Source organism: Corvus hawaiiensis, chromosome 21, assembly GCF_020740725.1.
Source record: "Corvus hawaiiensis isolate bCorHaw1 chromosome 21, bCorHaw1.pri.cur, whole genome shotgun sequence".
NCBI classification, from domain to species: Eukaryota; Metazoa; Chordata; class Aves; order Passeriformes; family Corvidae; genus Corvus; species Corvus hawaiiensis.
In genome coordinates this window covers 2,760,179-2,781,193 of record NC_063233.1, presented here as the reverse complement: position 1 = coordinate 2,781,193, position 21,015 = coordinate 2,760,179, and the positions used below count along the sequence as shown (strand labels likewise).

At 59.9% G+C, this 21,015-nt stretch overlaps 1 protein-coding gene across 2 annotated transcripts in view; it reads left to right on the top strand.

Moving 5' to 3' along the window:
* NOTCH1 (notch receptor 1) overlaps positions 1-21,015 on the top strand; it is a 42,657-nt gene that overhangs the window by 10,440 nt on the left and 11,202 nt on the right. For both annotated transcript variants that reach the window (XM_048325476.1, XM_048325475.1), the window contains exons 3-21: positions 7,950-8,212; positions 8,514-8,852; positions 11,870-11,992; positions 12,143-12,376; positions 12,494-12,649; positions 12,740-12,925; positions 13,345-13,458; positions 14,095-14,208; positions 15,214-15,447; positions 15,802-15,912; positions 16,581-16,773; positions 17,006-17,151; positions 17,700-17,813; positions 18,733-18,852; positions 19,124-19,276; positions 19,669-19,897; positions 20,030-20,231; positions 20,344-20,497; positions 20,742-20,926. In XM_048325476.1, coding sequence (XP_048181433.1) covers positions 7,950-8,212; positions 8,514-8,852; positions 11,870-11,992; positions 12,143-12,376; positions 12,494-12,649; positions 12,740-12,925; positions 13,345-13,458; positions 14,095-14,208; positions 15,214-15,447; positions 15,802-15,912; positions 16,581-16,773; positions 17,006-17,151; positions 17,700-17,813; positions 18,733-18,852; positions 19,124-19,276; positions 19,669-19,897; positions 20,030-20,231; positions 20,344-20,497; positions 20,742-20,926 — 3,370 coding nt within the window. The remainder of the gene's footprint in view (positions 1-7,949; positions 8,213-8,513; positions 8,853-11,869; positions 11,993-12,142; positions 12,377-12,493; positions 12,650-12,739; positions 12,926-13,344; positions 13,459-14,094; positions 14,209-15,213; positions 15,448-15,801; positions 15,913-16,580; positions 16,774-17,005; positions 17,152-17,699; positions 17,814-18,732; positions 18,853-19,123; positions 19,277-19,668; positions 19,898-20,029; positions 20,232-20,343; positions 20,498-20,741; positions 20,927-21,015) is intronic.

The following is a 21,015-nucleotide window of genomic DNA, read 5'->3' as shown; positions in this document are numbered from 1 at the left end:
GCTCCCACAAACAATGGGGCCGTGCCGCTTTACACCGGCAGAGGATATAAAAAACATCGACTGGGGAAAACAAATATTTCATAGCAGCCATTGTTGAGGGTGGGAATGAAGCGAGTTTTGTCTTGGGCTCTTCCTTCGACATCTTTCATGTTTGTTTGTGAATGAAGCTCCATTGAGAGGCAGCTCCTTCCCAGGTAGCCAGTTACCACCCGTGAATAGCCTGGCCACTCTGCCTAGTAATGGGATTATATTGTTTTTCATTACAATGGGACCTTTGATTCCCAAACCGTCCTGACTAATGTCTGCTTAAGAAACAAAGCCATTTTTTTTTCCATCATAGGAGGAACAGGGCTCTAGCATGTTTTTTCCCCCACTCCTGTCCACGGGTATATCCAGCTTTGGGAATTCCTTTAGTTTCTCTCCAGATGAAAGTCTGGATCTTAAAATCTCAATTAGATGACTTGGGCTAGGTCAAAAATGAAATGGAACAAGAAAAAAAAAAAAACACATCAAAGACTTGGGATTGAAGTTTGCTTTTTTAATTAAACAAGAATGGAGATCTGCTCTTGCTTTATTAACCTGATGTCACTTAGAGTAACCTGCTGCTTTGCCAACCACCTCCCTGTGTGAAACTCTGCTTTTTTCCCAGGCTGGTGTCCCAGGGTGTTTAATAAAGCAGGACCTGGATGAGACTTCTTAAAAAACCACCACTTAGGTCTTGTGCTGGGTTTTGGTACTGGGAGCTCCGTCGTGGCTGCTGGAGGTTTCTGTGGGGCTGTGCTGGCGCCGGGGCAGCTTTAGGGTGCATCACCCAGTCGGGGTGCCCCACATGGGTGAGGGCAGCTGGGCAGCTCTGCCTTCACGCCTTGGCTCCCCTGGGAGCTGTGGTGAAGCCTTTGGTTTCTTAACAGCCACATGTGCCAGAAACCACCGAGTGAAGCTGCAGGTGAGGTGTGGTGAGCCCAGCCATGCCCACTGCCAGAGGGGGCTCAAGCAGCCCCCCAGCCCATGGCTGCCAGGGAACAGGGAGCATGTGCCCCAGGGAGGTCAGGGCAGCATCCAAAAGTGTTCTTTGTCTCCCTGCACTCATTTCCTTCTGCAGGCTCCTGGTGATGCCAGGCAAGGAGGTGGGGGCAGAGAGCAGGGTGCTGAGCTCTGATTTCCCAGCTGGATCGTTTTCCAGACCCCCCTGCCTTCCCCTGGCTCCAGAGTGTGCTCCTGTGTCGGCAGGATGTTTCCAAGGCAGGAAGCCATCCTGGAGACCATATGCACCTGTTGCTCCATGCACCATGGGAGGGATTCTTGGGGAGGCAGTGGAATAAGAATGAATGGAGTAAGACGGAGTAAAGAAGCAGGTATCTTCTCTCAGCGACATGGAGACATATCCCCAAGCACTGGCCTTTTCTCTGGTCAGACGGGAGCCAGGGGAGATCAGTGTTCCCTGGGCTGGCAGTGAGCAAACGTGTCTTACGGGGGGAGGGTGTGACTTCAGGAGAAAGCTGGGGTGTTGCTCCCAGGCTGTGCCAGGCAGGGAGCCACTGGCACAACTGGAAAGGTGACTCTTGTGCGTGGCTGCCTGATGGAAAGCAGGCTCCCTACTGCCCGGGCGCTGCAGCTGCTGGGGTGAGGAGAAGGTGTGGGGGCAGGGGGTTGTGGTTCCTGCTGTCAGCCCGGGCATGACGGTTGCCCCCAGAGGTGTGGGGACAGCGGGGCAGGGCCGTGTCAGCGCTCTGCACCTGGGAGCAGCCTGCAGTGGCTGTGGGCTGTTGTGCAGCTAAGGGAGGCTCTCCTGCGGGTTGTTTCTCCTGCCCTCAGCTGTTGCCAGCAAACATGTGAAATCTGAGTGTCCTGCTCACGTTCGGACCGCTTGCTTCGCTCCAGGGGTCCCGACCACACTGGCACAGCCATCCGCAGGTCACGCAGCACATTTGCTGCTGCACAGGGCTCTGGGGGTGTGATGGTCCCCTGGGGGGACCCTCTGCATCGCTCAAGGTCACAGCTGTGCTCCTGAACCTTCTCTGTGCTGGGATGGCTCTGCCTGAGACTCTGGGGCTCATCTGAGGTGGCTGTTCCGAGGTACAGGTACCGCGGAGCAGAGAATAGCATCCCCCAGCCCAGCCTGTTGGGGTGGGGGCTGCTCGCCATGGTGGGAGACCCTACACCCAGCACCAAGGAGTGTCCTGGTCCCATTAGTCTCAAGTGCCCCCAAAATGGTGCTCGAGTAAAGACCTGAGCCTGCCCTGCTCAGCTTTCCCACGCTGCTTGTACCTTGGGGAAAACAACCACAGCCGTTTATGCTTCCAGCAGCTGAGGGTGAGGAAGAGGTTAGGTGATAGCAGAGCAGATAAGAGGCAGCCTGGATGTGAGGCCAGGGACCGGGATGGGGCTCCCCACCAGCCCCCCGTCCCCTCCTGCTGTGTGGGGCTGCCCCCTGAACCTCCCCCTCCGTGGGATGGGCGTGGGGGACAGCCTGTGCATGTGCTCCAGTTTACACCTGGTTTCCATTTTGCTTGTTGGCTTTTTTGGTACATTTTAAGCCCAGAGTGGGTTTTACCTCCAGCCCTGCCACGACTTCGGGGTCCCTTAGGAAGACGCACTGGGGCCAGGCAGGAGAGCAGTGGGTGGTGTGAGCTGTGGGGTGATGCAGGCTGAGCCCCCACATCCAGGGCATCCCTGTGCACCTCTGAAACCCCCTGTCCCCAGGCTGTGCTTGTGCAGGGCTGTGCATCCCAAATTTGAACAAAGCCCCCGTGCCGCCATGTGGGAGCCATGCCGGGGCGGGCTGGGCTGCGGGAGTGCCTGGGTGTCATCTGTGCTGGCCCTGGCAGATGGCAGCTTAGTGCAGAAAGGAAAACATTAGTCTTGGGTCAGAGGTCACAGAAACATCTGCCTCGGGATGCTTTCAGTGCCCGCATTGCTGCGGAGGGACAAAACCTGTTGCTGGTGGGTTGGAGGAGAAGCCTCGCGCGCCGCGAGCGGGGATGGGGTGAACAAAGGGCTGGCAGCGCCAGAGCCACACACGGGGAGCGCCCAGAGCAGAAACCACAGGCTGGGGGGGCTGGGATGGGCACCCCAACTCTGCCAGCACTGCTGGTGGGTCCAGGAGGTGCTGGAAGCTGTGGCAGCCCAGCGAGCAGAGGTGTAGAGCAGAGCTGAGGCAGCAGCGCTCGTAGGCTCTGAGGCTCCTGCAGCTCATTCATGCTTTTGATTATCTGACCTGCTGAGCTCTGCTGGAGCCTCGCTGGAGTAGCTGCAGCGTTGGGCCACTGGTTGTGACTCCTTAAGGATGTGCAGCAGACACAACAAATGCACGTGCCCGTGCTGAGCAGATCCTGATTTGGCCCAGGCTCAGTGCTGGGAGCAGAGTGGGAATTTGGGGCCGCTGTTGCTGTTCCCAGGCTGTCCCCAGGGACTGCTGTCTGACCTTGGACAAGGCCTTCTCCGTCACCCTTCACACTGGCCATGAATCATGCAGATTTATGGGCCGGCAGCTCTGTGCATTATTAATCGTGTCCCCCCTCACCACAGTTTGCACTCGGATGCTCATTCCGAGGGGGAAGACACATCCCAGCCTGGTGCTGTGGGAATCCAGCTCCCAGCCTCTGCCTGACCCCCCGAAACAAAAAAAGCCACCGGGATGGCCGGCAGCCCCAGACATCCAGGGGGTGTAAATCAGCGTGTTCACCCCTGCAAGGAGCATCCTCATCCACAGGGATGGGCACTGACTGCTGTCCCCTGCCCTGCCTGGTGCTTCGGTCACAGCCTGGTCCCTTGGTGGAATGGAACATGCCCCAGAAGTGTAGAGGGGTGAGGTTGTCTGCTGGAATGGTGCTGAGAGAGGGAGCACTGTGTGTTGGAGCAGGGCTGGGCCATCACAGGGATCGGGACTGGGATCAGGATGGGGATGCCGTCACCCTCCCTCAGTAGCCAAAATGGAGCATTTGGTGCGTCCTCAGCAGGTTAATGAGTCAACGGAAACAATGAGGGAGACACACCGGTATTTTTAGCCATTCCTGCCTGGTTTGGGAACGGGGTGCTCCTCACGCCTGGAGCTGGGGGTGTGTCCACAGCGGCCTCTCCGGGGCTTTCACAGAGGCTCCTCAGGACCCCGGGCAGCTTGGCCACATTTCACCGCCTCAAAGCCGCTTTCTAATGGCCCTCCTGAGCTGTTTTGATCCTGCAGCACCCGCCCTGTCCTCTGCCAACACATATATCTGTAATTAAAGCCGAGCTTTCATGTCTCCTATGCTAATTTCCATGAGCTGCTTGGGGTTTGGTTTGGGTAGCCCTGGCTTGGGAAATGCCAAAGGAAAAACCACAGGGTGATCTTCACCTGGCTGAGCCCGCGGGGACGTCGCATCCTCCACGTCTGCTCACCTGGAATCCCTGATGCCACCTCATGTTTTTTATAGAAAATAAAGCTCAGCTCCCTGGGCTGAGCTTTAGGAGAGGTTTTTAGTCCCTGGAGAAATGATGAGGTTATAGGACATCTGGGAGTTAAACTTAGCTCTGCTGAATCCAGCCTTTCCAGACCTGGAAAAGTGGAACAATAACTACAACTAGGATCACCCTGATTCTTCACCTGGTTTTTGATCTCTTGCTTTGCATGCGAGACTTGTCTCCAGGCTTTCCTCTGCAGCCAGGACTCTCTGAATCTGCTGAGGTCGCTGGGCTTTGAAATGCAGCTCCAATCTCTGTCTGTGAGTGAGCTCTGGGACCCGTGAGGGGAGGGGACGGTGGAATTCATCCCGTGGCTCCATCCACAGCCAGGAACGTGCTCTTCCCTGCTTGTCTCAGACCTGCCGTTGCAGAGAGGGCAGGAACAGCCTCGTTCTGTGCGGAAGCATCTACAGAAGATGCAGGGGCGGTGTGGAGGCTGCCAGGTGTGAGGGAGGAGGATGTCCTGGGCACTGCCTTGGGAAAAGAAACCAAGATGATTTAGAAACCATGGAAAGATTTGAGAGGCTCCCCATGCTGGGAGCTGGTGTGTGCAGTGGGTGGGTGAGGGTGAGAGTTGCTGGGCACATATAGAGGGTCTGTGCTGCACAGCCCCACGTGGCATGGTAGAAACTCCTCCGTGGGTTAGAGCAGTGACTGCTGGAGTGTAAGGGTGCCTGTGCTGTATTGCTTTTTTCCCAAAGATTTGCTGGGAACACCCCTTTCTGGGAGGAGAAATGTGGAGCCTGAGCGTACTCTGGTCCCAGTGGCCCACATGTGCCCATCCCAGCCCTTCCAAGCTGAACCTTTCCCTGCCATCTGCTGCACTCTCCTCACTTCTGGAGCTGATTGTGGCCATAAATCGGCTCTTAACACAAACAAATAGAAATTAATTTTAAAATAGTCTACCAACGCTGTGAAACTTGAGGGACTTCCTGAAGCACAAGCCTGGAAAGCACCTGAGCAGCCCAGCCAGGCATGAGGCAGTCCCCAACCCAGGCACTGCCAGTGATCCCAACCCGCCCTGTGCCTTCAGGCAGGGGCTTCCCTGTCCCTCAGGCTTCTTCTTCCCATCACTAATTAACCTCCTGGCTAATAACCATGCCCAGATTCAGGCTAGGATTTGCTTTGGTTTCCCGTCTGTGTGCTCAAACCCCCACTTGCCTGCGCTGGAATTGGAAACGGTCCGAAAACTAATTGGGTGGGAGGGCGTTGGGCTGTGTGCCCCTCTCCCCGACCTCGTGGCGCAGGAACCCCAATTCCAGAGAGTCCTACTGGCCTCCTGCCCTGGCCTTGGGATGCCAAGCATCCCCTCCTGCTCCCCCAGCACCGCGTCCCTCTCCCATGGTGGCACCAGCGCACCGTGGCAGCTCCCACCGCGCTTCCCGGCGCTCTTTGTCCAGCACCAACTTTTTTCTTTTCTTTTTTTTCCTTTCCTCATCCCCTTTCTTTTTTTTTTCCGCCTTTCCCTCCCCTTGGAGCCTCCCGTGACGCTGCCCTGTCCTCCAGCCTCCGCGGGAACGCGGGGGGATTGTTTTAAGGCAAGAAAAGCGTGTGCGGTGCGGGGAGGCGCGCACGGGGGGTTTTGCCAGATGACTGCGCAGCCGAGCGGCGTGCCTGTGCCTGCGCCCGTCCCCGCGCCTGTGCCTGCGCCCGGCCCCGCACAAAGAGCCCTTCTCAGGCAGCCCCAACCTCCGCATTCCCCCGCGCAGCCACCCAGAAGCGCCGTCGCCCCGCGGCCGCGGCGCCCGGGGCTCGGAGCCGCCGGCGAGCCGGGCACCGTCCGCGGGCGCCGGCAGCTGCTGTGCCTCATTAGGATGCACACCTGCTCCCCGCCGCCCTTTGTGTGCCGAGCAGATGCCCTGATTTATTATTATACACATTTTCTTTTTCATTTGGCCTGGATAATGCCGTCTCATTAACTCAAAATGTCTCCGAATCCTGACAAATTCTCACACAATCCCCAACAATGAAATCAGAATTGGGTTAAAAAAAAAAAAAAGAAGAAAAAAGAAAAAAAAAGAAAAAAGTAGGGGAAGAGGAGGAGAGGGGGAGCGGGGCTGAAACGTGGTCTTGCCGCCGGCAAAGCGCGGTGGCTCCGGGCTGGAGTGGCCGAGGGTGGGGTTTGCTGGTTGTGCTTCACTGGAGGAGCCCCATGATCTTGTTTCGGGGGTTGTAGGTGACTGCTGTGCTCTGCAGTATTCCCTGGGACCTCCCCTGCTCACCCCCTCGCCATGGGAGCCTTGGAGGCCGTGCAGGAGGCTCAGGAATGCAATGTCCCACCAGATCCAATGGCAACAGGTGTGAGCTCGTGGTGCCCTGAGCCCGGCCTGCCACAGCACCGTGGGGACCACCGTCCCCCAGTGCCCAGGTGCCATTGCCTTCCCCACCCGTCACCTCCAGCTCCTGGCCGTGCAGGATCCCAGATTTATTTCTGCTCTCAAGGCCTCTGGTAGAAACCCGTGAGCTGAGCGTGGTGCGCCCTGTGGTGGCATTGCCATCGTGGTGTGGGACAGCAGCGTGCCAGCACCACCTCACTCCTCCCATGCCCTACTCACCATGACTGCTCAGCACAGCCCAGCCAGCACAGAACATCCCCTTTGGAAGAGCTGTAATGTGAGCAGAGAGGGCTGGGGACAAAACCTGTGGTGGCATCATGTGTTGCAGGCGGGATACAAGAGATGCCACGCGGGAGCGTTCGTGCCTCACCCCTGGGATTTTTTGGTATCAGGTGCACAGCTTTGCTCTGTCCTTACCTTGCCCCCTCTGCAAGGTCCTGCCAGCCACACATCCTGCCTGGGCCCACCAGGATGGCTGGTGGGATTTGCCCTCAGGGCATATTGCCAGCCCCAGTCCTGCTCCAGCCCAGGTGGCCAATGGTGACAGATGGTGAAGCCAGTGGTGGCATCGGGGGTTCTTTTCTCAGGGCCCCCACGCAGAGGGATGCAGCAGCCAGGGCCACTCACCCTCCTTGTGCAGGGTTTGGCTTTGGGGAAGCTCTCAGCTGACTGTGAGGAGCAGGAGCATGTCCCACCTGTTGCCAACCGATGCTGAGCCCCTGCTTAATTTGTGTTTGAGTGATTTAGGATGGAGGGAGGATAAAAATCCCCCTGGCGAAGCAGAGACCCCAGCATGGGCAGGGACAGGCAGGGAGAGGGGCTGTCCCCATGCTGCCTGGCCCCATGGATTTGGCGTGGGTATGGGGATGCTCCTCTTGTCCCCACCATGTGTCCCTTGTGCCTTGGTTTCCTCTTCAGCAGGGAGGGGAGGGAGAAGACTCTCCCCGCGATGAGACGCAGGATGTCAGCGCCGCGGCTGCGGTTGTGCAAGTCGGCGCAGGCCCCTCCATGGGGGACGCCTTTGTTCCCAGCACCTCTTTCATCTTCCTCTTCCCAGCCCGGCGCAGCCAGGGCAGAGCCTCGCCACTGCCAAACCCGACGTGCCGGGCAGCGGCGCGGGGCTGGGCCGGTCCTCGGGGCCGTCCCACTGACGGTGTGTCTCACCCCTGCCAGGTGTAGCGGTGCCTACGTGGGCGAGCGGTGCCAGCTGCCCAACCCCTGCCTGAGCTCCCCCTGCAAGAACGCCGGCACCTGCACCGCGGTGGTGCGCGGCAGCACCGTGGATTACACCTGCGCCTGCCGCCTGGGCTTCACCGACGAGCTGTGCCTGACGCCCCGCAACAACGTCTGCCTCAGCAACCCCTGCCGCAACGGCGGCACCTGCGACCTGCTGACGCTCAGCGAGTACAAGTGCCGCTGCCCGCCCGGCTGGTCAGGTGAGGGGTGGCACCTGCGGACACGGCCGGGGCGGGAAGGATGGCCTGCGACAGGGGTTAGCCCTGTGGGTGGACAGCTGCCTCTCATTTTGGGCTCAGAGAGGTGGGGAGGGTGGGCTGCAAACCTGAGTTTGGGTGGGTCCCAGCTGGGGGAACTGTGATCTTCCTGCACAGTGAGGTTTGAGGTGGGGGAATTAGTTACCACCAGCCCCAGATCCAGGTCTGCACCGCGGCGTAGATCACTGCCAGCAAGAGCTGAGCTGCTGTTTGCATCCTCACCCTCCCTCCCTGCCCTCCCCAGGCAAAACCTGCCAGCAGGCCGACCCCTGCGCCTCCAACCCCTGCGCCAACGGGGGCCAGTGCGTGCCCTTCGAAGCCCACTACATCTGCCGCTGCACCGCCGGCTTCCACGGCGCCAACTGCAAGCAGGACGTCAACGAGTGCAACATCTCCCCGCCCGTCTGCAAGAACGGGGGCAGCTGCACCAACGAGGTGGGCACCTACCAGTGCTCCTGCAAGCCGGCCTACACCGGGCAGAACTGCGAGCACCTCTACGTGCCCTGCAACCCCTCGCCCTGCCAGAACGGGGGCACCTGCCGCCAGATCGGAGACACCACCTACGACTGCACCTGCCTGCCAGGTAGGGAGGGAAAGGGATGGGGGGACCCTCTTGCAGCACCTTAGTCCACCCTAAATGAGTAGTGGCCGAATTTCCTGCAAGCTACGGCTGTGGGAGGGAGAAAACCCTCTGGTTGTGGGCTCGTTGTGTCACGTGCTTTTGGGAACACGTCGGGCAGCGATGCCCGAGGAGGAGAGTTCATCTGGGGGCTTTATATACTTTGTGCTTCACCAAAATAGCTCTTCCAAAACAAGAAGGCCCCTGTGCGGATGCTCATATTCCAGAATAAGAGTGCCTTTTTCCGCTTTAGCTCAATCTACTTCCAGAATGGAATAATTAGCCCGGAATAGCTATTTTGGAAAGTTTCCGAGTGCTAATGGAGCTGGGGAAGGAAGACCCTCTCCGTGCTCGCTGCTGCTCCCTCCGGCAGGCTCTGGAGGAGCCCAGCAGGATTGCAGTCTCTGGCATGGAGGGCTCCTTGTGGGGGCTGTCCTGGGAGCTCAGCACTCTGGAAAGGATCTTGGCACCCTGGAAAGGATCTTGGCACCCTGGAAAGGAGCTTGGCACCCTGCAAGCCCTCGAGAGGAACAGCAGCTGTGACAAGGCCCCCTGACCCCACCAAGCCCTTTCACTTCTGCCCTCGGAGAGTGGGTCTGCAGCGCAGTCAGGGCAGGGGGAGGAAGGGACTGAGCAGCTCCACGCTCTGCCCATCCCTGGGTCAGCTGGAGAAATGAAACCATGGAGTTTCAGCCCAGAGCCACACTCAGACCAGGTTGTGTTTGCTGGGATGAGCGCTGCTCCTCACCCAAGCCAAGCACACTGGCCAGCTGTGGCAGATGTGGAGGGGATGCCCCCGCCCTGTCCCTGGGAAGGAAGCTGTGGGCAGCACTGTGCTGCCTGAGGAGTCCCTTGTGGGATTGGTTTGATCCTCTGGTCACCCATAGCCCAGCAGTGGCCAGGGCAGGATGAAGGTTGGGTGGCTTCTCTGCTCTGCATCCTGGGCAGGGCTGGGCATTGCCATGGGGAGCTCCAGCCTCCCTCCCTGTAGCTCCTGCCCCATCTCTGCTGCAGACGTGGCATCAGGGTGGGGATGGGGTCTCCCAGATGGCACAGACCCCCACATCCTGCTGGCAGCCAGCCCATCTTAGGGGAAGATAAGTGATCCCTGCGAGCAGTGTGGGGGATCTTGTCTTGATGCCTGACACAGGTTCAGAGGTTCCATCCCCTTCCCAAAGCTTTTGGTTGCAGTAACTCAGGAATCCCATTAGCCATCCAGAACAGATCCCTGCAGCATCTCCTGCCTCACCTCCACCCCTGCGCACCCGGGCTGGAGCAAAGCTCCTGTCCTTAGGGACAGTGAGGTGTGGGGCTGACCGGGTGAGCAGTGCCAGGAAGGAAGCCTTTCCTTGCAGGATGAGCTCCCGGCGGCGATGCTCCGTTGGAGCAGCTCCGAGCCCTGTCCCGCCGGAGCGGCGCTGCCGCAGGGACGGGCAGGTGGAGGTGGCAGCAGGAGCTGTGCTGGCCCTGCCCTGCCGTTCTGCTGACAAGGCACTTTCCCTGAGCAGCCCGAGCGTCGGGCACGGCGGGGTGAGGCACGGCCCTGGGGGAGATCCCTGCTCCCGGCAGGATCAGTGCTGTCACGCCCAGCTGCGGCTCCGTGGGCCGCTTCCAGGAGATTTGCATCATGCAAGAGCTGGTTCACCTCCCGTGGGGTGGCACAGCCCCTGCTCCGGGGAACAGGGGGTCCCTCAGCACCTCCTCCGTCCCACACGGTGCAGGAGCTGCACCAGCAGCAGAGGCAGAGGGACGGGGGGGCTGTTCCTCGTGATAAGGGGGTGATTGATATGCTGGTATGTGGCACAGCAAACCTGGAACAATGTCCCCTTTTCATTCCCAGAGAGGCCTGGCCCTACCGGGTTTCTTCAAGTTAAACTAATCTTGGCTGTTTTATCGTGCCATCGCTGCAGAATGTAACCTTGAGTTTAAAGTAATTGCCGTACTAATTACTCATTTGGATGGTTCAAAATGAGTTAATCCTGGTATCTAGGACATTGCGAGTTATTGCTGCTCAGGCTCAGCCCAGCTGCTAAAAAGTGAGGTGCAAATCAATGTTATCTGGTCTGGACTCCTACCAGCAATCATAAAAAGCTGTGGCTGCTCCCCATGTGATGGGGCTGGGGAGAGGAAAACATGGAGAGAGCGAGGGGAAAGCTCCCAGATGGGCCAGGGTCTGGGGTCCCACAGAGGATGAGTCTGGGCACCTGGTCCTTACCTGTGGAGGTGACATTTTGAGCTGTCTGTGCAGGGAACAGCCTGGTCTGGAGCTGCAGAATGCCCTGGAGAATTTGGGGGAGCTGCAGATGGACACTGGCACTGTGGGCTGGCGTTGCCATCCCAAACCCCAAGCAGCTGGGTCAGGAGCTTTGGGGGTTGTAGAGTAAATGCAGCTTTTAACACAAATGTCAGCCAGAGGTGGCTTGGGAGATGTCCTGAGAAGGGCCTGGCTGCTTTCTTCCTGCTGGAGAGGCTGGGGGTGGCAGGGTTTCCATGCTATCAGCTGGAGGTGATAACAAACCCAAGCAGGAGGTGGGCTGGGATGAGCCCAGCGCCCTGTGGGATGGTGGCTTGCCCTGGCGGGGACTTGGATCCCCCTCAGAGGCGAGCGCTGCTGCTGAGGCTCTTTACAAGTGAAATTAAAGCCGATGATTCAGCACTGAGTGCCACAAGCCTTTGTGGGAGCAGCCCTGCTTCGTTCCCGCTGGTGTGGAGTCAGATCCTCCACTGCTTGGGGCAAGTGTCTCCAGAGCTGGAGGCTCTGGCACCAGGGACACCCTGCCCTGTGCAGAGGAAGCTGCTGCCTGCCAGGCTCCAGCAGAGGCAGAGTAGGGATGAAGATGAAACCAGGCTTCAAAGCCAGCCTGGCACACACTCAACACCTGATAGCAAACACCCTGCTGGTGGTGGGGGTTGGCAAGGGACAAGGTGGTGACACAGCCAGTGGGTGAGTTGGCATCACGGCTGATGTCTCGTCTGTGCAGGGTTCACGGGTCAGAACTGTGAGGAGAACATCAATGACTGTCCGGGCAACAACTGCAAGAATGGGGGCACCTGCGTGGATGGTGTCAACACCTACAACTGCCAGTGCCCACCGGAGTGGACAGGTAATGCCAGCAGTGAGGGTGGCACAGGGCTGGGCTGGGAACACGGGTCCTGCCCAGGGGGATGTTGGGCACAGTGTGGGCAGAGCTGTCCTGCTTCACACCGGGAGTGGGTCAGTGCCAGTTTCATGCAGGTGCCCTATCCCCTGGCAGGTCAGTACTGCACTGAGGACGTGGACGAGTGCCAGCTGATGCCCAACGCCTGCCAGAACGGTGGCACCTGCCACAACAACCACGGCGGCTACAACTGTGTCTGTGTCAATGGCTGGACGGGCGAGGACTGCAGCGAGAACATCGATGACTGCGCCATGGCCGCCTGCTTCCACGGGGCCACCTGCCACGACCGGGTGGCCTCCTTCTACTGCGAGTGCCCCCACGGCCGCACAGGTGAGGCCCTGTCCCACCTTGTCCCCTGCCCTGCATGTCCCCTGGCTCCTTGCTGCGGTCTTGGTCCGTAATGACTCGTGTGCCCATCGTCCTTGACATGCACCTTTTGCTGCCCAGGTCTGCTGTGCCACCTGGACGACGCCTGCATCAGCAACCCCTGCAACGAGGGCTCCAACTGCGACACCAACCCCGTCAATGGCAAAGCCATCTGCACGTGTCCTTCGGGGTACATGGGGCCAGCCTGCAACCAGGACGTGGACGAGTGTTCGCTGGGTGAGCTCACACAGGGTGACAGCAGCGCGGCTGGGGAAGGCTCTGGCACAGCCAGGAGCGAGTCCTGAGAGCTGTTCTTGTGTGTTACAGGAGCCAACCCATGTGAGCACGCAGGGAAGTGCATCAACACTCAAGGGTCCTTCCAGTGCCAGTGTCTGCAGGGCTACTCGGGCCCTCGCTGTGAGATCGATGTCAATGAGTGCCTCTCCAACCCCTGCCAGAATGATGCCACCTGCCTGGACCAGATCGGGGAGTTCCAGTGCATCTGCATGCCCGGTGCGTGGGCAGCCCTGTGGACCCAGCCTTAGAGCTGGGGGTGGGTGATGGGAGGGCTTTGGGTGCCCCTCAGCTTCAGCTCAGTGCGGGGTTGGGTGAGCAGCTCCTGTGTGCCTGGGGACAGCACCGGAAAGAGAGAATTCAGTAAAGGCTGTGTAGTGGGGGGACAAGAAGTGAGAGTTGGGCACTATCGGCCCTTCCCTGGATTCCTCCTCTTGCCAATCTTGCTGGCTTGGATCGAGCCAAAGCCTGTTGATCCAAGATGGACAACCATGGAGCATCTTGTGCATCAGATCCCACCATGTGTAGAACATCTCCTGAGCTGCCTTTTAAAGACGGGGGGACCAGCTGTAACACACCTGTCGTGTGGTTGTGCCAGCCCTGTGCCATGGTGCTGACGGTGCTGGGTCTCTCGGCAGGGTACGAGGGGGTTTACTGCGAGATCAACACGGACGAGTGTGCCAGCAGCCCCTGCCTGCACAACGGCAATTGCCTTGACAAGATCAACGAGTTCCACTGCGAGTGCCCCACTGGTACGTGGCATCCATCCCACCACCAGCATCCATCCACTGCCACTGTGGTGGAAACAAAGCCAGGACGCATCCTGACTCGAGCCAGGAATGGGCTCCTTAAATTTCATAGCCCTCCGGAATGGGCAGAGTGTAGCAAGCACCTCTTGGTGCTTCGGAGGAGGCTTCTCCAATTGCAATGAGGGGCTGAGCCCCGTGCAGGCATTGCTGCTCCAGCTCCGGCCCATGGGAGAGGGGAAGGAGGATTAAACCCCACGGCTTTGCACTTGAAAAGGCCCCTCTTTGGGAAGGAGGGCTGAGGGCTGGGGGCTGGGGGGGCCGCACCAGCGGCTTTGAATGCGGTGTCAAAGTCACGGGGTGGAGTAGAGAATGGGGAGACGGTTAATCTGTGAAAGGAGGTTTTGAAGTTCAGAGACTTTGCTCCTCTAGAGATGTAAATAAGATGCTCTCAATGGTGGGTCGCAGCCCCGCATTCAGGGCCCCCAGCAGCCGTCCCCATGGAAACCCGGCGCCCCAGCCGGGATGCGGGGGGCCGGCGGGAGCGGGGCGGGGGGGCCCGGCGGGAGCTGCCCGGCGGCAGGGAGGGGAGCCTGGCGGGTCCGGCCGTGCTCAGGGACGTGAATTCTCCCTCCATTCCAGGCTTCAACGGGCACCTGTGCCAGTTTGACATTGACGAGTGTGCCAGCACCCCCTGCAAGAATGGTGCCAAGTGCGTGGATGGCCCCAACACCTACAGCTGCGAGTGCACCGAAGGTGAGGGGATCCTGCGTCCTGGCGGGCTGGGGGGGTCCTGCCCCGTGATGTGCCATAAAACCACATTGACGAATCACTTAGTGCCCACCTCTCCAAGCACCTGCTGTGGCAGGTGTCCCCAAACCGTCCGTCAGTGGGGTCGGTCCCTGCTGATGTGATTCCTATGGAGCAGAATGTCCCTTTCCCAGGTGTTGGCAGAGCAAGTCGGGCTCTGCAGCCTGCTGGTGCCGGGGCCAGGTGTATGGAGCCTGGCACTCCTTAGGTGTGGCCCCGCAGCAGCCGTCCCACCGTGCTCCCGCCTGCCGGGGCGGCAGCGAGGGGGAAGGCAGGAAGGAAGGAATAAAGCTGCCTCTATGGGGACGCAAGGTGCAGGGCCGTGGGGGCTCGCCGACCGAAACCCAAGGAGCAGTTGCACAAAATGATGACTTGAGCCCTGGTGGCAAACAGTGGCTCTTTTGTGGAGCAGCTCCCGCCAGAAATCTTCCAGCTGAATGGCCTCTAATTAGTGTCTTGCTAATGCCAAGCCCCGATGAAAAGCTGCTATGTGGGCTTGGCGGGGTCTAGTCAAAGCTGTACTTTGTCCTCGGCTCTCCACCCCCAAACCCGGCGGGGAGGGAGCCGGCCAGGAGAATAGGAGCTGCCGGGGGGGTTATTATTCGGGGGTGCTTGCGGCCGGCCCCCCCCGTGCACTCCGGGACGAGCCGCGGGCGAGCGCGGGGCCCCGCTCCAGAGCCGAGGCAGCTTTAATGCAGGTCATTGTGCACCCCGGCACAAAGCCCCCGGGCTGGGGTCTGACCAGCCCCTCTGCCAGCACATCGGGGTGCTCCCTGCCTGGATCCCACTCCTGGGGGTCCCAGGGCTCACGGTGGGGCAGGTAAAGCCACCCCAGTGCAGTGCCTCACACCTGGACAGGATGGGAAGGAGTGTCCCTCATCACCACCTCGTGTCCCCTATCCCCACCTCGTGTCCCCCATCCTCACCCTGTGTCCCTCCTGCTGGTGGCAGGTTTCACGGGCACCCACTGCGAGATCGACATCGATGAGTGTGACCCTGACCCGTGCCACTACGGGACCTGCAAGGACAGCATCGCCTCCTTCACCTGCCTCTGCCAGCCCGGCTACACGGGCCACCGCTGCGACATCAACATCAACGAGTGCCAGAGCCAGCCCTGCAAAAACGGGGGGACCTGCCAGGACAGGAACAACGCCTACAACTGCATCTGCCTCAAAGGGACCACGGGTGAGCAGGAGGGAGCTCTCGGGGTTCCGTGCGGCTTGGCAGTGCCGGTGCAGTATCCTGCTCCCATCCTCATCCTGGGGCAGGTTGGCCCTGGGCCACCGCCAGCAGCCGCCCTGGTGCTGGGGCGGCCCTGGGGCATCCTGGGTGAGGGCGAGTTCTCCCGGTTTGGTGCTCAGCTCTGGCAGGAACCGCGCCCCAGCCGGGAGCTGCCCATGGCAGAGGCGCTTTGTTGTGGGGCAGCAGTGGCAGTCAGTGCCAGCGGGCTTCATTTTACTGCTTTGACGGGACTGGGGACGCCCTAACAACACCCCTCTCCTCTTGGGGACCCCCTAACAACACCCCTTTCCTCCCCAGGCCCCAACTGCGAGATCAACCTGGACGACTGTGCCAGCAACCCCTGCGACTACGGCAAGTGTATCGACAAGATCAATGGCTACGAGTGCACCTGCGAGCCGGGGTACACAGGTGAGAGCAGGGCCTCACACCCTGGGGACCTGCAGCTGCCGGTGCCTCACAAAACCAGGACGAGGGTGCAATAAGGAGGGGGGATGCTGCCATTCTGCTTGTAGGAGGTTTTACACCCTCCAGCGCTCCAGCTTGTTCAGGAGGGCGACCCTGGCTCGGTCTGAAATCAAAGGGGTGTCTGGTGCTGCGAATTCGACTCCCGCTGCACCCACTCCCATGGGTATCAGGTTGCTGCCTTGTCCAACTGGTTTGTTTGATGGCTGCTGGAAATGGTGGAGGGCTTTGATGGGAGCAGCCCCCACCGCTCGCACAGCCCCTTGTCCTCGGGCCCGCCGGGAGCCGAAATAAAGCCTGGCTTTGTCGGCCGTGGCAGGTAGGGTTACAGGCTGAAACCTCCTCCCTTCAGTATTCCCTCCTGGACCAAAGCAGCCCAGGGCACGGCCTCTTCCCAGTCACGTTTAATGAAGGCAGGCAGGCGATGCAGGGTGTGAAGTCACCCTGCCTGCAGGGCAGCCCGCTCCTCTGCAGCCGGCACACGTGTGGCCCGAGATTCGAGCCTCCAGCAGACGTTCCCTGGGTGGCTGGAGGGGGAATTGCCTGGTGGGTGCTCTCCCCGCGGCATGCCGCCCATCCTTACAGGGTAACTGTTCTTGCTCCCCCTTTCCCAGGGCGCATGTGCAACATCAACATCGATGAGTGTGCCAGCAACCCCTGCCACAACGGGGGCACGTGCAAGGATGGCATCAACGGCTTCACCTGCCTCTGTCCCGAGGGCTTCCACGACCCCAAGTGCCTGTCCGAAGTGAACGAGTGCAACAGCAACCCCTGCATCCATGGGAAATGCCACGATGGATTGAATGGGTAGGCTGGAGGGTGCAGGGGCTGCTGGGGGGCTGCAGGGAACAAAGGGTCCCCAAAAAAGTCTGGGTTAGAGGAGAGCGAGCATCACCCTTGAGTTGGTGCTTGTCCGTGCTCTGGGCCAGTGCCATGGGATATTCCCTGGAAGGGACAGGATTTACTGGATAAATGATGGCTGGTGTAGCCTAGAGGACCAGGTCGGACTAGATCTTTATGCCCCAATTTTTCCCCAAAGCTACAAGTGTGACTGTGACCCTGGCTGGAGTGGGACAAACTGTGACATTAACAACAATGAGTGTGAATCCAATCCCTGCATGAACGGTGGCACCTGCAAGGACATGACCAGTGGCTACATCTGCACCTGCAGGGAGGGCTTCAGCGGTAAGTGGGGGGTTAGATTGGGTGTTCTGGAAAATTTCTTCCTGGAAATGGTGGTCAGGCACTGGAACAAGCTGCCCAGGGAAGTGGTGGAGTCACCATGACTGGAAGTGTTTGAAAGGGGTGTGGATGTGGCATTTGGGGATGTGGTTTAGTGAGGAACATGGTGATGCTGGGTTAATGGTTGGACTTGATGATCTTAGAGGGCTTTTCCAGCATCAACAAGTCTGTGATTCTAAGGGTGCAGGCAGGGATGCTGCCATGTTCCCCCCATACCAAGGCCTAGGGGGGAGCTGTGGGTGGGTGCTCCCATGATGGGCTGGAGGCTTCACTTTGGGGATGGTGGAGCCCCAGGTGTGGCTGGAAGCTGTGGCAGTGCAGCCAGCCCAGAGACCTTCAGCAGAGTTCAGGGCTGGCGCTGAGCACAGGAGCCTTTCCCGGGGCGATGGGTGTGCTGTTGTCATTGTCACCATGTCCCCACTGTACCCTCAGCCCCCTGCCACCAGCACACCTCCATCACAGCCTCTTTTATTTATTTTTTCTTGACACAGGCCCCAACTGCCAGACCAATATCAATGAATGCGCTTCCAACCCCTGCCTGAACCAGGGCACGTGCATCGATGATGTCGCTGGCTACACCTGCAACTGCCTCCTGCCCTACACAGGTGAGAGGAGTGCCCTGTGCCCCACCACGGCTCTGGGGAGTTTCTTCTTCACCTGTGACACCAAACTGGTCCCCAGCACACGCAGTGAGCTGGCACTCAGCGTGAAGGCTTCCCTCACACTGCCCTGACGAGGGGCTGCCCACAGCCATGGCTCCACCTCTCCACAGCGCAGCTGGAGGAAATTTGCAGGAGCTTTGGGAAGCTGCCAGCCACAGCTTCCTCCCTTCCTCCTCTTCCTCCTCCTCCTGGAGGGTACCAGGGCGGTGGCTCGGGGGCAGCAGCACCCAGGGCCGCCCCACTCACACCCCGCCGTTCCCCAGCCATGATGCCCGTGCTGGAAAAGGCGATCCAAGGCCGAGGGGCCGGGGATTCTGCTGAGCCAATTCCTGTTTGCCGGCCCTGCGCTTCCGCTCGCGCAGCCGAGCACAATTGCAGGAAGCCATGAGCAGTTTCCTGCCCTCACCGGTGGCCATAGAAACCCCTGGGGGGACGGGGACCGGGCAGGCAGGGAGGGGAAGGCTCTGGAAAATAGCAAAGGCCAGTTCAGGAGATATTGGCTGACAGGGAAGATAAGGGTTTGGAGGGAACGTGTCCCTTGGCTGGACGTAAACAGGAAAAGCAGCGGAGAGGGAAGGGGGGAGGGAGTGCAAGGGGGGAAAGACACCCCGAGCAGCACTTCCCTGCCAAAGGAAGTGTGCAATGCTTTAATGCAGCCCAGATAGCCAGGGCTTAAAAGTTTGTGGGGATCTGGGGTCATGGGTGACCAGGAGTGGAGGAGACAGCCCCAGCTAGGCTGCCCTGGGGTGGTGGGGAAGTCCAGAGCCTTCCCCAGTCTGGCAGCAGCCCGGGGCAGGGGATAACAGGGTCTTGGGCTGCCTGTCATTTTGGAGGGTGTCAGCGGGTGCTTGTACCTGTGCAGGAGCCACCTGTGAGGACGTGCTGGCCCCCTGTGCTGGCAGCCCCTGCAAGAACGGCGGCGAGTGCCAGGAGTCAGAGGACTACAAGAGCTTCTCCTGCAGTTGCCCCCCTGGCTGGCAAGGTATGGGCATGGCCCTTTTGGGAGTTAGAACCCCCCGCTCCCCTCAGGGAGGGAAAGGCAGGGGGAGGGAGGGAAAGGCAGGGGGAGGAAGCCAGGCCTGTGAGAGGGTCCTGACCTGCCCCATGGCTCAGCTGGGTGGACAGGATGTGACCATTGCCTGCATCCCTTGGTTCCTGCCCTGGTGCGAGCGGTGCCCAAGATGTCATTGTCACTCCCAGGGCTTTCACCAGCACCCCCAGCCCACACAATCCCTATCCTGCTCTGTCCCCAGGTCAGACCTGTGAGATCGACATCAATGAGTGTGTGAAGAGCCCCTGCCGGAATGGGGCCACGTGCCAGAACACCAACGGGAGCTACCGCTGCGCCTGCCGGACCGGCTTCTCCGGTCGCAACTGCGACACCGACATCGACGACTGCAAGCCCAGTAAGAGCAGGGGCTGCCCCCAGACTGCACCCAGCCCAGCCCTGAGCCTCGTGGCCTTTCCTGGGGCTGGGATTCTCCTCCCCATGCATGGCCCAGCCCCGGCTGCCTTTGTGGCCTGGGCAGTGCTGCGAGCCCTGTTGAGCTGCATCAGTCCAAGGCCAGATGGGAGTGGGAGGAAGGAGGCTGGGGGATAATGTGTGCCATGGGTTCTCCTTGTGTCCAGTCTCCTGGTGGGGTTGGTCTGGCTTCTGCCCAGTCCCTGGGCTCAGTCCCATTCTTCCACATGGCCAGGGAATGTGTATGGGGACAGTGCTGTGGGGCAACTCCCGGCCTGGGCTGCTGCACCACAGCTGGACCCATCACATCTTCACATGCACGTCCCTCCTCTCCAGATCCGTGCCACAATGGTGGCTCCTGCTCTGATGGCATTGGCACGTTCTTCTGCGAGTGCCTGGCTGGTTTCCGTGGGCCCAAGTGCGAGGAGGACATCAATGAGTGCGCCAGCAACCCCTGCAAGAACGGGGCCAACTGCACCGACTGCGTCAACAGCTACACCTGCACCTGCCCCTCCGGCTTCAGCGGCATCCACTGCGAGAACAACACCCCTGACTGCACAGAGAGGTACAGTCCTGCCAGCTGGGACAAGGGGCTGAGGTCCCTGTGCTGCCCCATAGCCCTGGGTTGGTGTGTGGGGCCTTTGGCGTGGAGCGCGAGCAGCGGTGACTCACTGGGGTGCGATGTCTGTGTCCCCAGCTCCTGCTTCAACGGTGGCACCTGCGTGGATGGCATCAACACCTTCACCTGCGTCTGCCTGCCCGGCTTCACAGGCAGCTACTGTGAGCACAACATCAATGAGTGTGACTCCAAGCCGTGCCTGAACGGGGGCACGTGTCAGGACAGCTACGGGACGTACAAGTGCACCTGTCCCCAGGGATACACCGGGCTCAACTGCCAGGTACGGGAAGCTTGGCTGGATGCTGTTGTGGGGATCTGGGGGTCACTGCAGTCTCCACTCCTGCAGAAGCCCTGCTGTGTTCTGACCCTCATCTCTTGCTCTGCTCCCCCAGAACCTGGTGCGTTGGTGCGACTCCTCTCCCTGCAAAAACGGGGGCAAGTGCTGGCAGACCAGCAACCTGTACCACTGCGAGTGCAACAGCGGCTGGACAGGGCTCTACTGCGATGTCCCCAGTGTGTCCTGCGAGGTGGCTGCTAAGCAGCAAGGTAAGGCCCTGCCATGTGTACAGGGCCAGGCTGGGGGCCCCAGGTGTCCCCTGTGCTGGGCACTGAGCAGGGATGTGGCCAGTTCTCTTGGTGGGGATCTTTGGCACAGAGTGATCTCAAGGATTGCTCTAGCAATGCACCCCAAGGCTGTGATTGCCTGTGGGATGTGTGGTGGTCAGGACATGGCCCTGTGATGTGTGGGTGTCGCCGAGGTCCCTGCATCTCACTCTGCTCTCCCTGACAGGTATCGATGTAGCACATCTCTGCAGGAACTCGGGGCTCTGTGTAGACACTGGCAACACCCATTTCTGCCGCTGCCAAGCCGGCTACACCGGCAGCTACTGCGAGGAGCAGGTGGACGAGTGCTCCCCCAACCCCTGCCAGAATGGAGCCACCTGCACAGACTACCTGGGAGGCTACTCCTGCGAGGTGGGTGCCTGGGGGGCAGGTAAAAAAGCCCCAGTTACTGCCTTTCTGCTGCCCAAGATGCTGCCCTTGGGCATGATGCCCCTTTACCA